Genomic DNA, 17,278 nt, shown 5'->3' with positions numbered 1-17,278 from the left:
ACATGAATAATTAAAACGAAATTTGTATTTTTTTAATTTTTTTTTTTTGCTAAATGGCTTTCTCATAGTTTTGATCGGATGATTTTGATATAAAAAAGGGGTGGGGGCCTAGTTGCCTTCCAATTTTTGGCTAGTTAAAAATGTAACTAGATTTTTTTATTTTTTTACGAACGTTTTTGTTAGTAATAAACATACGTACCTTTCGAATTAACTTACGTAACGAACTTCTATGTTTGCGTATTTTTATTACGTATATGAGAGGTTTGCCCCCTCGTCAATACCTCGCTCTTTACACTAAAGCTTGAATTTTATCCCAAATCTTTAAGAATGACCCTTGAATCACAAAGGCCGTAGAATAAATAGTTGAAATTACTAAAAATATTTTAGCGTAAAGAGCAAGGTATTGTGGAGGAGACGAACCCCCTTATAAACGTAATATTTCATGTTCGTTTTAAGTTTTAATGCTACTCATTACTTCCAGGTGAATTTTTTTTTATTTAGTTTATCATTGTTTTTTTTTAATAATACCAGAAAATCCTGCACCACCTTCATGGAAATTCTCTTCCCTCATGACAAAATTCCTCCATGGAAATCCATGGATCCATCCCCCACAGTCCCTCTCACGGGGACTGTGGGGGATTATGTCGTTCCCAAAGACATAGTTATTCGGTTTTCGACTAAGCTGAACCTAATGGCTATCTCAAAATTTTGATCCGGTGACTTCAGGGAAAAACTGTGCGTCGGAGGGGGCCTGGGTGGCCTCCAATTTTTTGGGTCACTTAGATAGGCCGCTAGAACTTTTAATTTCCGCTAAAATGCACCCTCTTGTAACATTCTAGAACCGCTGTGTCGATACGATCACCCCTGGGAAAAAAAAAAAACAAACAAATAAACATACATATCCATGATCTGGCTTCTGGCAAAAAATACAAAATTCCACATTTTTGGCCGTAGGAGCTTGAAACTTTAGCATCAGGCTTCTCTGATACGCTGAATCTGATTGTGTGATTTTCGTTAAGATTCTATGACTTTTAGGGTTTTTTTCCCCTATTATCTAAAATAAGGCAAATTTTCTCAGGCTCGTAACTTTTGATTGGTAAGATTAATCTAGATGAACCTTATATATTTAATATCAGCATTAAAATTTGATTATTTTGATGTAACTAATAATCTGTAACAGATAATACTTATGGAATAATATGTAACTAAAAATTTTGGTTACTACTGAGCCGGGTCGTTCCTTACTACAGTTTCGTTACCACGAACTGTTTGATAAAACACCTATTTCATAACAATTTTATAAAATACCATTTAAAATATTATTTCCTGCTTCCCTTTGGATTTCAAAAATATTTTGCAAAAGCTTAAATCTCATGGTTCTTTCTTTTATCTGTTCTAGAACATTTACGTTCTTTATTTTACTCATACTTTCTTGTGTTCTTACTTACTTTTCACCTTTTCTTTATTTACTTTTTTTCGTCTTTCCACTTATACTGGCCGTTTCATAATTTAACCGTTCATTTTCTTTGCCTGATCAATCTTTATTTTCAATTTCCATTTTATGTTTCTGTCTTTTTTATCTCTGTAGATCTAATTTACTCATCATTTGTTTCTCACTTTATATTCTCTATATTATTTTCTATTTCCTTATTGATTTCATAAAATATCGCTCCGAAGCTTACGCCATATTTTTTCTAAGTCTTTATAAATTAACACTAGTTTTTCTTGGAAATGTGAGAAAAATACTTGTAATACTATGAATTTTATGACAGTTATGTGAAAAGAATTCGTTTTGCAGATGAATATTGAGTCTCAAAATTTTATAGTTGAAACTTGTAGGAATATTAAATTTAAATTTTTTTTTATATTAAAATATTAAATATTAAATTTAATATATTAAAATTTATTAAAATTTATTTAATAATTTATTATTTAATAATAAATTATTATTTATTATTTATAATTTATTATTTTTTAATATTTATTAAAATAAATATTAAAATTTATTTATAATATTAAAATTAAATTTTTTTCTCTTTCGAGAAAGAATTTAAAAGTTTTATTAAGGAACAGTTTTTCTTTTTTTTTTCTTAAGACTTCAAACGTGGTATACTAATAGAACTTTTCGTAATAAATCAAAGATATAAACAAATCTTTGAGCCATTTAAATTACTCAAAAAGATTTTTTTTTCAAATTTTTCTATCATAAAATTTGGAATTGAGACTCTGTCAGCACATGTTTGCGAACACTCTCTGCGAACACATGTTTTAAGAAAGCTTTTTGTGCAAACACGAAACGAACGTTTTTCATTGTGAATTAAAACTACTAAAAACTGCCATCTAGTGCAAATAAAATTGCCAGCGCTAATTTTTTGGCTTTTTTTATTTGATCAAAATTTTTAACGCTGAAATAAAATTCAGTTCAACTATATAGTTGAAACTTGTAGGAATATATGCGAGAAATGGATTTAAAAGTTTTATTAAGGAACAGTTTGTCTTTTTTTTTCTTAAGACTTCAAACGTGGTATACTAATAGAACTTTTCGTAATAAATCAAAGATATAAACAAATCTTTGAGCCATTTAAATTACTCAAAAAGATTTTTTTTATATCTTTCTATCATAAAATTTGGAAATTAAGACTCTGTCAGTACATCTTTGCGAACACGCTCTGCGAATATGTGTTTTAAGAAAGCTTTTTGTGCAAACACGAAACGAACATTTTTCATTGTGAATTAAAACCACTAAAAACTGCCATCAAGTGCAAACAAAAATTGCCAGCGCTAATTTTTTGGCTTTTTTTACTTGCTCAAAATTTTTTAACGCCAAAATAAAATCAGATAAAACTATTAAAAAATTAGTACAAAAATTAAAAGTTAGTATTGCCGAATTTTCTTAGTTAGAAAACATCTAGTATTCTTATAAAAAAAAAAACTAACGAAAAAAATAAACTCTAGTTATTTCATAGATCTTTCGTTGATAAAAAGAAATCTAATTAAATTACTTAAGTCTGGCAAGAGATTTAAATTTATGTTCTTTTATTTCTTCAGCCTAAAAGTGTTTTTGCCTTTTTTATTAAAGGGAAACTCAGTAATTTTGTTTATCTTCTCGTGACTTGCTAAAACCAGAAAGTTCATGAAAAAAATATATACTGTAGAGGGAATACGAAATGTTTATTGATTCGTCTTACACCTAGAAAGAATGAAGGGAAAAGAGTGAGGTGATTTTCCCTCCAAAATATGTTTGAGGATATCCTGAAGTGAATATTGTGGTCCGAAATGGACAATACTGTGGATATCTGTGCCTAACAAACAGAGTAGATGTGTATAAAGGGAGAGAATGTAGAATATAAACGGAGAAATGTGGAGTTGTAGAAAGGGGGAGTTGAAAGAAGGGGAATAATGATTAAGAAAGTTTGCTTTTTCTTCGTTTATTCCTGTTTCATGACAAATTTTATGTAATCCGGACTTTGGCTCTGGGATTAGAATTAACTAAAATTAACTAAAAAATAAAGTTAACTTATAATTATTAACTAGAATTAACTAAAATATAAAATTAGCATAAAATTATAGCTATACCCTTCGAGTGCTGATTAGGGGGTAATCGTATATCCATTATTGAATCATAATTTCAAAAAAGAGCCTATTTATCTATAACAAAAATAATAATTGTATTGCTATAATTTCAAAACGAGTCTGTAAATCAATAATAATAATTATTTCGTTGCCCTAAGGCCATGACAATACCCACACAAGACTCATCCCTCATTATATTTGCCAACCATCTTTCATCAAACCTAAAATCTCCTTACACTACCTTCGTAATTCACTCAATTCTTCACTCTCACCCGTCATATGACTCACCGTCTCATCCATATCGCTACACATGAGAGAATTTGTGATAAATGCTGTTATGGTATATGTGCTATGTTTTAAAATGTTTTTATACAATATTGAGTGATAAATTGCCCATATTAATACACTAGGTGACGTTTGCCACGTATGGTAGAAGTGTAATACGCTAGGAACGAAGTGTGCCGTTCAGAGAATGAGGTTAAGTGGCTGTAAAGTGTGTGCCAGGTTTGCCAGGTGGGATACAGTAATACACAAAAATCTATAAAAGTTATACCAATATAAAAACTGGTGTAAATTTATATGTCTATCTACGAAAAATACCGACCGACTGATTGTATACCAATCGGTACAAAATCAAAGGCTGAACTGGAAATATTTTACTCACTTTGTGGGGCTGACAATTATTTTCAGATAGCCTATATATTTTTTTAAACTATGTTTAATATATAATTTTAATACGTTAAGGCATTTTTTTGTCATTATATTCATATCGGTTGATAGAAAAAAACGAAGCCATAATTGTAGTTTGGGAGGGGAGGGGATTGCCTTCGAAACCGTCGAAATTCTGAAAATTTTAAGATTTTGCCATTTGTCGTTTTCAATTTTTTTTTCTTCACGAAACAACAAGCGTAGTAAATCACCTTAAAGGTTAATGAAACTAGTAAAAAATTGTAATATTTATAACTCTTTAAATACTTGTCAGCCAAAGAAGTTGAATAAAGTAATTTTGTTGTAGCTTTTCTGAAACTCTAATAATAGGCATAATGTTGTAATTTTTGTACCATGTACCAAAAAAAGCCCCCAATAATCACGCTATTTGCCTTTTTTCTTGGTGAGTAAAATAGTCAATCTAAATTAAGTTATTAAAATCAAAACTAGTCATTTAAAAATTGAACCATGAAGCATGTTGCTCTTTAGGGGCGAAGGGTTTAGGTGGTTAGAGGTGGGCTCACCAAACTGAGTTGAGTCTCAGGCCATAATGGATTATTGCATCCAAAAGGCAAAGGGTCATGTGAGTATGTTAATCATTCTAAATTTTAATTTAAACGTGAATTTTAACAGTGAAAGTTTTGGTATTCAGATGGTTTTTCTATTTCGTGAATTTTTTCTTCTTTCTCTTTGAAGAAAAGAGTTTCAAAGAAACTACTGTCTTCATACAAAACTTAGAAACAGACCTTAATTTAATCTTTGAAACTCAGGCCATACTGACCTATTTTTTCCAGAAGGTCATACGAGTATGTTAGTCGGCCTCCTATATATTCATTTTCACTTCATTTTATGTTTGAAAATTCTATAGCTTCGTAATTATCATTAGTGTTTATGTGGTCATCACTTGGTGATATACAAAACTTAACTGTTCTTACTATAAAATACACGTAAAATAAATGGCGTTATCTTTTGAGCAACGTAATATAGCTTTAAGTGGCTTTCACACTTCATGCGTTATTCTCAACCTTAACTAGTTAACTCATGTAATTTTAAGTTTGGTCGTTGAGATTTAAACAGGTTCTTTCACACTAGGATTATAATTTATAAATTATCAAAATCATCGCTAAGATCATTACAATCATCTTAAACAAAACTCAAAAATAAAAAATTTGGAGTGTAGATGTATATTCAAGCTCTGATCCATCTCTGATCATGAAATGTTTTCTATGAGAAGCTAATGATACTGTCAAAATCCATTAATTGCTCACTCAAAAATTCCATTTTTGCTACTATGAAATATTAAAAACATTCAATTACACCGTTTAAATAAATTCAAGCACAGGCTTTTACATATCACAATATAAACTTGTGTTTTGACTTATCCATAACGCAGCATAATCTTACGTTACGTAAAATCCTGCGTAGAGCTCGAGTCTACTTGGGACTGCCTACGTTACGGACAAAATTACATAACGTAAAGGAAGTGTCAAGTTATGCAGAGCTCTACAACGTAGTTGGAAAGAATTATTGCGTTGCACTAATTGGATTTTTTTTTAAACAACGACAAAGATTTGGTAAGGTTTTATATATTGAAACAAAGAAATACAGCATTAGCCGGTGCTTGAACTAAATTAAACGGATTTTTTTTAAACAACGACAAAGATTTGGTAAGGTTTTATATATTGAAACAAAGAAATACAGCATTAGCCGGTGCTTGAACTAAATTAAACGGTAATAATTGTCTGTTTTTTTTTTTTTTTTTTTTTTTTTTTTTTTTTTTTTTTTTTTTTTTTTTTTTTTTTTTTTTTTTTTTTTTTACTTGATCTCATTGTCTTCTTGATTGTCCATTTTGTGCGTTTTTTTGTCTTCTTTTTAGGAAAATCCTTCGAAATGGAATCAAAATATACACTGCTCTTTCTAAGTTTCTACTTCGCTGAATTTTCAAACTTTCATTTCTCTCATAGTCACTTCGGCCTTCTCTTCCTGTTAAAAACAGACTTTTAGTCAAACAGTGTATACTTGGACCTCTATATCTACACTGTGAGCCAGGAAAAATAATGCGTGTGACACATTCTGGTCCCTTTTTTAAGTCTACACTAATAGGTACAACATGATTCAGAACTTCAAATTTATTAAATTCCAAGTTTGATGGGAATTAAACACTATTTATGAGTTCTATTACCACTGGGTTGTGCTCCAACGCGATGTATTGATGTAAAAAATGTTTATATAAGGTGGAGAATCTTAGAAACTACAATTTTTGGTTGCTCAGGATTTAATCTCTCTGGGAAATATGGTTTGATTCCAGGTGACAAAGCTCCCTCCCCCCTCCAATGCTATCCCCATTGCAAGTTTGGTAGCATGGTTGTAAGCATATTTTCTATCTATTATACGTTGACTTGATCAACTCTTTTCAGGCTTGGTTTTAATGTATACATATATGTATCGATTTTCATCAACTTTTATTCCATCAATCCTTGTTTTTCTGGCCTTATTTCGCTAGACTTAGTTCGCTACACCTCGAAACTTCGAAGAGCAGGCTTTTTGCAATCAAACTAATCTATTTTCTGGTGTCAGTTAATCGATATAATCTATTTATCGAAGTTTGTTCTAGCGTAAATGAAAAAAAAAATCATTCCTCCTTTTCGTTGTCTATGAATTGATTCGAAACGATTTCATTTTTTTCACAACAGAAAGTCCATTGAAAATGTGGTTTCACGATTCAAAAAAAATTTGGACAGAATTCGTAACCTGGCCAAACCTTTATATATACCTGAAGTCGGAAACTTGAGCAAAAGGAAGGAGGTAGACCCTCGTGAATTACACATATTTATTTGACAAGATAGCATAAAAAAATTATAATTCATCAATAATATTGACTTTCCGCCCACTAGGTCTCTGTAAAAGGGCAAACCATAAGCAAAGTCAGACCTGCGTTATTTTTCCCTTTCTCAGTTCATATTGTTTAATAATCATGGTAATCATTTGATTATCCACCATCTACAAAAAGATTATAAGTAAGCGGAACAAAAAGAAAATCTGAAAAAAAAATCAACTTTCACACTAGTTTTCACAAAAACACAGGAAAACGAAAGCTATTACAAAAAGAAAGTGTATTTTAATTAATTATTACCATTAATTAGTTCAATTTAATCAAAGAAGCAGAAAGAAAGACAAAGGATGCCCTAATATTTGTTGTGCAATGACCTAAGAAAACCATCCCTGAAATCTCGCTGAAGCAGAAAATAAAAACGGAAAAAAATATCGGGGAAATTAATTATACGGAGGGGAGCAGCCACCTGCCCCTCAATCTTTATATTAGATTCTGGATTAGTTCTTTCCTTAAAGTATAAATAAAAAAAAAAAAAGTTTTTTTTAACTGAAAGTAAGGAGCGACATTAAAACTTAAAATGAACAGAAATTACTTCGTATATGAAAGGGGCTGCTTCCTCATCAGCGCCCCGCTGTTTACGCTAAAGTTTGACTCTTTCTCTCAATTCTTCTTTTTAAAACATAAAAAACTTTAGGGCTAAACAATTTTCATATCGGCGTTCTAATTTATTTCAGCCATTTTTGTTGCAAAATTCGTCGAGCCTCTCAAAGTAGCTATTTACAAAATTAGTTTTTCCTCACTAATGTATTTTTTTGAGGTTAGGAAGAAGGTAGTAGCCTACTCAATGAGTTATCAATAATGCGAATACGTTAGATGAAGAAGCAGCTTGAACCTAACTTCGGGAATTTTTCCCCGTCCGAAGGATTGAAGAATGTGCTGGAGCATTGTCAGAAGAATGTGCTGGAGCATTGTCGTTGTGAAATAAAACTTTTCTTTTCTTTTTTTGGATTTTTTTCTTTGCCATGTGAGGCGATTTCGCCTTTATTTTACGGCTGAGAGGGTGTGGTAAATTTTTGTTGAAGGGACGTTCTTGCCCTTTTTCCAGATAATCAGTGAAAATGAACAAAAAACTTGCCTTAGAATTGGTACTGCTTCGCCTGGTACAATCCGCTGTTCTGCATTTTAACCTTGGGAGTGTAAGCGTGGATTCAAGTTGCTGACTGGCCAGGTGCAATTCTTTGTTTTCGCTGTAATTTGAGTTTAGAAGTGGATTCAGGTCTCATTTGTAGCTAAGAAAGCTCTCGAAAATTCGTTGTGGTGTTTAAGTTATTGATGAATTTTCCTGAAATATTTTTTGTTTCAACATTCGGTCAGGTATCAGCAAACGCGGCTTACATTTCATCCAAACCTTGTTAAAGCCCTAAATATTAGTTATTCTTTCTGGGTCAGACCAAGAATTTTTCAGACAACCCTCATATTAAGGAAAAATCATATAAAGCCTTTTCGTATGTTAGCGTATTAGGGTGGCTATAAGTACACATATATGAACCATATATTTTTCTTTTTCTCCTTTTAAGATGGAAATAGAAAGTGTCCTCATCTAATTAGTTCAGTAGAAATTTTTCATAATTTCAACAAGCATATTAAAAATAATTAATATTTCGTTGTTTTCAGATATGAATCGTCATCATGTGTCATTGTTCATACGAAATTGTCGTCTTATTTTGTTAGTTCGCCGAGAGTTTGGAGATGGTGATTTGAACAGCTTCAAGCCAGCCGAATGGCGATGGAAATTGCCACAGGTAATTCATTTTTACCTTTATCTGCCGCTTTAAAATGCAGAAAAGCTTAGTGAAGCCATAGCTTTTAAATTTCGTCTCAATTGGTACTGGCAAGGGTCCGAAACCCTTGACGTATTTTATAGTGCTCCACCATAATTGAACCTTGTGGCAGTACTGTCTATGAGGCTTTACCTGGGAATATCCCCACTATAGTTTAAACTTGTTTGTTGCAAAGCACGTAGGGAGTAAATAGAAATTGAGACAGATAGAAATAGAAATATATAGAATTAGAGAATATAGAAATAGAAATTGAGACAGCTCTGTGCTATTGTGTTAGCCGAAGACAACTTTTTAGTGCAATGAGTCTTGACTCATTGTAGTCTTGACTCATTGACTCATCGAGTGTATTGACTCATTGTAGTCTTGACTCATTGACTTATTGTAGTCTTGACTCATTGACTCACAATGAGTCTTGACTCATTGTGTTGACTCATAGTCAACTTTATCTATCTTGAATTTATTGTGTTCGTAACTGCGCTTTCAGAAGCTGTGTGAAACAGTTTGTCAACATTTAAACAGTTCCTATTTTCATTTTTTTATGGGGGGGGGGCTAGCGATCGTTGGTGCCTGGTGGCGCATGCTTTGTATATCTCAGAGGTTGCAGGCTTAAACTTAGAAAAGCAATGACCTACCAAACTCGATGCTGCTTGCAATTGTATGATAGCAGTGTAATAAAGATTGTTATATTCATTGCAAACTGCATTAACACTAGGTCATCCTCCGATGCTTAAATGGTCCCCTGATGTATAATATAAAATTAATAGTAATTATTTTCTAATATATAATATATATAATATAATATATAATATATAATAGGAATTATTACTACTAATTATTAGTAGTAATATTAATAGTAATATTAATAGTAATTAAGTAATAATTTTCAAGAAATTATCATATCAGTTTGACCCCGGCGTCGCGTCGGTGCAATCATCGGACGCCGCCGACGAGACACCCGACCGACCGCAACCGAAGTGTCTTAAAGCCGCCGCTGAACGAGGGAGTGGCGTTCGGCTGACTTCCAATTAGCTTGCGCCAATTCTTTATTGCGTCAACGACCTTTTCCTTTCTCGTGTGGTTAAAGATTTTTCATTTTTTCCTGCTTAGAAATCATGTGCGGTTTTCAAAATAAAATGCGGTTTAAACAAAAAAAAGCAGGTTTTTTACTGAAAGTAAGTAGCGACACTAAAACTTTAAGACTTTAAAAGACGTTCAAACGAACAGAAATTATTCCGTATATGAAAAGGCCTGTCCTCTCCTCAACGCCTTGCTCTTTACGCTATACTTTCATTGTTTTAAAAAGAAGAGCTATTACAAAGAGTCAAACCTTAGCGAAAAGAGAGAGGCGTTGAGGAGGGAGAGCCTCTTTCATATACGGAATAATATCTGTTCGTTTTCAGTTTTGATGTTGCTCCTTACTTTCAGTAAAAAAAACCTTTTTTTTTTTTTTTTAATTAACTTACAGGTAGGAACTTGAGATTTAAGGACCTCTCTATTTTAAGGCACCTTGGTACAACAAAGAATCAAAATTCTAGATTCCTTGTCATAGACAAGTGTTTATAAATACTGAGGTTTTGATTCTGTGGCGTACTTGAAACAGAAGGTTCTGAAAATCCTCAAGGTCCTAACTGTTACATTCTTAATTTTATATTGCGGACAATTAATGTGTTTCCTTATTGGTCATATAAGCATTGGAGGTGTAATGGCTACGAAAAGACTAGGAGGTGTCTAGTTTCAGGATAGGGACCTATTTCAAGCATCGACGGAAATGAATGGGAAGGAAACTACCAATGGAGACCTCCATATTCACCATCTCAATAGTTATGCTTATTATACTTTGCCATCACAGTTACGCACGCTTCTCCTCCATCCCAATCTATTCAAAACTTTTCTATTTACATCCTCCCAGGAATTTCCCATTTTCCTTAAATCTTTCTTTATGACATCCTCCCACCCCACCCGTGGACGACCAACTTTCCATTTAGCCCTTGATGGTTAGCCTAAAACGACGATATTCGGCAATCTGTAATCCTTCATCTGCAGAAGGTGTCCAAGCCATCTCAATGCTTCTCTCATTATAGCTTTAGAATGCGGAACAGAACTACATTTTCTGTACAGCCTACTGTTTGAAATAAGGTGAGTCAGCAGGATACCCAGTACAATCTGTAGGCAATTTCTCTGCAAATCATCTAGCAAATCTTCATCCGCTTTTTCGGGTGCCCATGCTTCCAAGCTATATTTGACCACTGTCATCACTATAGCTTCTAATATTCTAATCATGGTTTGCAGACATATCTTCCTATTCTCACAAACTTTTTTTAACTGTCAAAAAACAAACCTGAGCCATGGCTATTCTACTTTTAACATCTTCAGTGATCCTAACGTCTTTACTAATAACACTACCAAGATAAGCGAAATTGTCTACCTTATCATTTTGTTTTTACCAATTGTAACCTTTTCATCTTCACTTATTCCTTGCCTTAGCGGCTTGGTCTTCTTAATATTAATTTTGAAATCTAATCTAGCACCTTAATCTCGCAAAACCTCTAAAAGCTTATTCATTTTGCTCATACTTTCATCTAGGATGCTTAAACCCTAACATAATCTAAATCCAGGAAAATTTTTCCTCCCCATTTGATTCCGTGTTCTTCCATTGCCTTTCCTGTGCTCCGTAAGACAAAATCTATCGAAATGGTCCATATAAAGGGGGATAGTTGCGATTTGAGCGAATGGAAATATCGTATATGTTTTCATTTTCAAATGACTGTGCATGCGTCAGTTGGTATCAATCAATATTCGCCAATCAATTTATTAATTTAAGTTACTACTATGTTTATATTGAATTTTACGGGCTACTGTGTTGACCCTGGTTACATTTATGGCTCCATGTGTGGTCGATCGGTTGGAGGGAATACATATGGCTCTTTTTTTAAGCAAAGGAAGACGTGATCTGGTAATGAAGCCTTAGAAGGGAAAATCCCCAGTAAGGTATAGTTTCGAGTGCAAAGAAAAAAAAAATCAAAAGGGAATCATGTAAAAATATAAAAAAATGAGCATAATTGGTTCGGTAAACCCCATTTGTGTCTTCGCACATGACGAAAACCTCTAGCAACTCTAGAACCAACCACATATCTATGGTGTTCCGAAAAAGAAATTGTATTGAGGTAAAACCCTAAATATTTCAGATTATCAACTCAAAATAAAAAATAAAATAAGAAAGAAACTAAAAAAAGACGGCTAAATCATAGAATAATTTACCAAACTTCCCGTTAGTCCATAATATTTGTTATGTATTGCCATAGACGACGCAAGGGTTAGCCTACTAAAAAAAGGGAAGTAGACGAATCAGACTTGCTGTATGATAGAGCTTATGACAAATAGTTAGTTTCAGAACGACTTGTCTTACTAACTTGCTTTGTCTTTATAAAAGATATTTTTCATTTCAAAAATCATCTTACTTTTGCTTTTTGTCGAGCTTGTTAAGATTTTGCAATTTCGGAGGATGAAAATCACTGCAAAAGAGTAGAGGGCCAAATTATGCCAGTCATATGGAGTATGTGATTTATGGAGTATGTGATTTATGGAGTATTGGCGGAACGTTAATTACACGGAATATCGACAAACTTACCAATTATATGGAAGGTAATATGGATTTTATTAATGCTGGATCCTTGTCCTGAATGTGGAGGGTTGAAGAGTAAAATAAAATATTAAAAGTGTTTTATCTCTAAATCAATCAAAACTAGAAAAGGATTCTGCTACCCAGAAAAAATGCGAATTTTTCAAGTCTAAAGACGAAACCGTAGGGCGTAAATAAGTTATGAAAAATGGTTAGCCTTTCTTTGCCATCAGTATGGTGAACTCCTTGTTCGAAGTGGAGGATATGTTGCTATAAAAAGAAAAAAAAATATTATAAGTGCCACACTTTCTTATTTTTAGTCTTATAAATCATGGCAAAAAATGTTTCCACTTTTATGGATGTGGAGAAAAGTTGTTTTTAAAGATAATATTTATCGCCGCCTTCAAGATAGACAGTGTAAGTAGTTTATCTGTTGACGTGGCTGGTATGAGTCTGAGGGTTTTCTTCTCACTCAATTGGACTATCTGTCTTGGCTTTTTCTACAATTAGCCATCACTTGATGCCCACAACTATTCCATTTTAATTCAAAAAATCAACTTTCTTGGCTTTTTCTACAATTAGTCGTCACTTGATGCCCACAACTATTCCATTTTAATTCCTCCAACAGACCCTCCAACGAATTGACTCGAGTTCGGCATTGTGGAGTGACATAAAAGGTGTAGCATAAGTGGGAGATGGTAACGTCGGCAATAAAGGGGGGCAATTCATGCCAAGTTTTTCTTCCCACTCAATTGGACTATCTATCTTGGCTTTTTCTACAATTAGCCATCACTTGATATCCACAACTATGCCGAACTAGAGTCAATCTGTTGGAGATTCTACCATGTTCATCACGCTGGGTTGAGCAAATATATTTGGAAATTAGCAAAGAATCTGGAAACTTAGAATTCGGAAACTGTAGAAAGTCAATGCGGTAGAAGTTAATGTTTCGAGCAAATTTATGGTTGTATCCCCTAATTAAATGTAATTTCTGTGGTTTTTACTTGCACAAGAACCAAACATTTTTCGCTCGAAAGTTTATAAGACATAAAATTGTGTACAAACCTCACGAAAATATTCAAAATCTTCTATTTGTCTTGCATTAAAACAAGTTAAAAAAAAGAAGTAGGTTTTTTACAAATTTATGTTTCCTGTGTGTACGGGTTTCATGATTGAAATCGGTTAATTGTACGCAATAGCAAAATTTGATTTTTGCAAACTGTAGATTTATAAGTCTTTAATTTTTTGGCTTTTTCTGTTCAAGAACAACAACGAAGCACTTCAAAAGAAAAAACAAAACAACAAAAAATAAAAATAAATAAATAAAGAAGCTTGTCCCCGTTCAATATTCATGTAGACTTTTAGTTGCTTGTTTGATGGTTTATCACCTTAGTTGCGTGATTATTTCATAGCGTGACAATAGCTTTAACGTTTCTGCAGCCAATAATCTTACCTTGTTCCTTATCATCTGTTTTCACGTAGTATTTCAGTTTATAGCTAAAATGGGCTTTTTTTTTTTATAGAGGTAGGTTTGAAGTACACTGATTTTACCAACTTCAAATTAATTAAAATATAAAATTTCAAATCAGCACATTTTTGCAAATGTCAAACAAATGTAACAATTTTCACTTTGGTTCCTGATGTACCTACAGAGGGACACTACCCCTCTTGGAGCAACACACAGCTCTGTCCCCTTTTCTGTTCATAAGCTCATAACCCCAACAACGCCTGAGATAAGATTTGTCATTTATTGAATTTGTTCAGTGTTTACAAACAAATCATACAATGGAAAAAGGGGCATGTGTGGTTCTTGAGTTCAAATTAGTTCAAAACTTTGGAAGATCGTTCGACTGAGCAAAGAAAAGCTTAAATTTTATTGGGAATCGGTGGGGGGGTGTCTGAAATGGTGTCTGAAAGCGTATGAAAACATTCGCCTTAGAAAGATGGTTATATAGTAATAAGAGGGAAAGTATTATTAGCCCAAAATTCATTAAAACAAGATTTAACCAGATGTATCTGCTTTAATCCTACAAAAAAACGGAGCTACCCAAGGCAGGTCTTCCGCTTGCCAATGTCAAGATTACCCAAAATAATTCTAGAGTGGCAACCAGATCTAATCAGGTCCCCAAGCGCAGGACAAACATGTCCACAAACATCAACAATTCAGTCGTGGGGGACCTTCACTCCATAGATCACCTATGAAACGATTGGAGACTCTTTTCTGGCTCTCTGTATTCCTCCAAGAGGGGTATTGTCCCTCTGGAGGTACATCAGGAACTAAGGTGAGAATTTTTACATTTGTTTCTCATTTGCAAAAATGTGCTGATTTAAAGTTTTATGTTTAAATTAATTTAAAGTTGATACAATCAAACCTACTCTATAAAAAAAAAAAAAATTGCCCATTTTAGCCATAAACTGAAATACTACGTGAAAACAGATGATAAGAAACAAGGTAAGAATATTGGCTGCAGAAACGTTAAAGCTATTGTCACGCTATGAAATAATCACGCAACTAGGGTGATAAACCTTTGAACAAGAAACTAAAAGTCTACATGAATATTGCACGGTGATAAGCTTCTTTATTTTCTTTTTTCTTTGAAGCGCCTCGCTGATTATCTTGAATAGAAAAAGGACTCTTAGTTGCATAGAAAAAAATGGCTATGTCAAAATTTTACCGGATGTCTTTGGGGCAATGGAGGCCGGGTAGGAAAAAGGACCGAAGAGGAGCTGGTTGTCCCCCGGTCACTTTTGATTCTTACAAGGGCACTAAACTTTTAATACACTATTTTAATAACCTATTTCCGTTCTAAGGACGTTGCATATATCTCATATAATGTGTTTTATATAGACACAAAAGTTACCAACTTAATACCGTCTATTGCAGATGCGCCCTTTTGACAACTTGAATGCATATAATGTCTTGATTGTGCACCTAAACATTCCCTGAAAGATTCAATTTGATACATATAGCCGTCCCTGAAATATTGCCGACACATACCTTTGCCAACCTGGTTGCACATAGTGTCTTTTAATTTAGTTCAACATCCCCCTTAACATCCCTTGAAAGTTTGAACTTAATACCCTTATTTATTGCTGAGACATTGCGGATACGCAATCTGAAATAACACTCTTTTTTTCTATTCACAAACTGTTGTAAACCAATTATCTGAGTACTGGGTAAGGGCGGTAGCCCCTCTATTCCCCCGGAAAGCAAATTTAAGCGTTTGTTCCTCTTATTTTAATGCCCATTTTTTGTAGCATTAACCACAAAAAAAATTATTGGGAAAAGAGGAGCTAAAAGTGTCAACTTGGTCCCCAATGTCTTTTAAGAGATGGCGCTATGTCAATGATTAAGAACAATTTTGGAAACAAAATTTAACAATTTCTTATGCCTTGCATAAATTTACCCCTTCCGTTCAAGATATCGTTTATCAACTTTAATAACAATCTCTACACACACGGTGGAGTAGGGAGTAGTTTCATAATAATATCGGTTAGAATGGCCCCCTTCTTGGGAAAATCATGTAAAAGAAGTGGAAGGTGATGCTACATGTCTGGAAACTTTGTAAGCTTGTCCTATAGCTCAATGCTTCCCTTCTCGAAAAGTAATAATGAGCGTTCCAAACCAAAACTTTTTTTTCTTCTGTTTTATTTATAGATTTCTTTTTGCGGTGCATCGCAGGGATCCTTATGAACTATTGGCTGGTTTTAAAACATTTTTATTTGGGATCTTTTGATAAGTTAGTTTGAAGCACTTTGATAGCTAAGAATTTCCACTAGGTTCTTTGCATTCTTAAAGCATATCAGAAGTGTTCCTCGTAATATTTGCTTTTTTCTTTCAAGATTATCATTGAATAAATGCAGAAGCAGAGAACTGTTAAAGCCCAAATGGGAACGAAATATATCTGAATTTCAAATTTTATTTTATTCTCTAGAATACAAATCGTTGAATGTACCAGGCGAGGGATTTTGATACAATCTCTTATTCATTCTCTCGACAGTGCTTGACTGAATAATCTCGTTTATTTCCCTAAGCAATCGTAATCTTTTTACGTTGTTAATTTTTTTGTGTTTCCTTATAATTAAATTATTTTCTTTTAAGGGGCTGTTCACTGAGCCGCTTGAGTTAAGCCCCATCTTAGCTGATATAATCAGGTTCATAAGGATTCATTAATTTGCAAAAATATGGAAGGATTTTTTTTTGTATTGGAGGTACAAAAATGCATTTTTCAATTTTGTATTGAAAATTACGAGAAATTCTATTTTCCAATCTAGGGAGGAATAAAATCTAGGGAATGAGTTTGCCCCCCCCCCTCCATTGGTGCCCCTGAATAAAAGTCTTGCTTGGGTCTCTCATGTTTGCTTCTAAGTCATGCATAGTGAAGGCTTAATGTTTTTTTTTCTTAAAAATAGGGAGAACACCTCAATCAAAGTTTGATTGAAGGTATTTGATTGAAGTCCAAATCACGAGTATGATAACTAGATCTTGTTTCAAGATAAGTAAGACTAACTCTTTATAAACATTTGCCAAGTGTGGAGTAAAGCAATCAAAGTATAGTCTTAAAAGTTATTCTTTAAGTATAGTATAGTCTATAAGTTTAGTCTAAAGTTATTATTAAATACTTCTAGTTAGCATCTTCTGTTGAGATCGAACTTAATATCCTCTTATTAGTATTTCACCCACTTCTGGTGAACCGAATGAGC

At 33.3% G+C, this 17,278-nt stretch overlaps 1 protein-coding gene across 2 annotated transcripts in view; it reads left to right on the top strand.

Moving 5' to 3' along the window:
• LOC136026533 (calsyntenin-1-like) overlaps positions 1 to 17,278 on the top strand; it is a 241,190-nt gene that overhangs the window by 123,736 nt on the left and 100,176 nt on the right. For both annotated transcript variants that reach the window (XM_065703206.1, XM_065703207.1), the window contains exon 8: positions 8,789 to 8,916. In XM_065703206.1, coding sequence (XP_065559278.1) covers positions 8,789 to 8,916 — 128 coding nt within the window. The remainder of the gene's footprint in view (positions 1 to 8,788; positions 8,917 to 17,278) is intronic.

The sequence above is a fragment of the Artemia franciscana genome, chromosome 4, assembly GCF_032884065.1.
Source record: "Artemia franciscana chromosome 4, ASM3288406v1, whole genome shotgun sequence".
Lineage (NCBI taxonomy): Eukaryota > Metazoa > Arthropoda > Branchiopoda > Anostraca > Artemiidae > Artemia > Artemia franciscana.
This window is presented reverse-complemented; position numbering and strand designations above follow the sequence as displayed.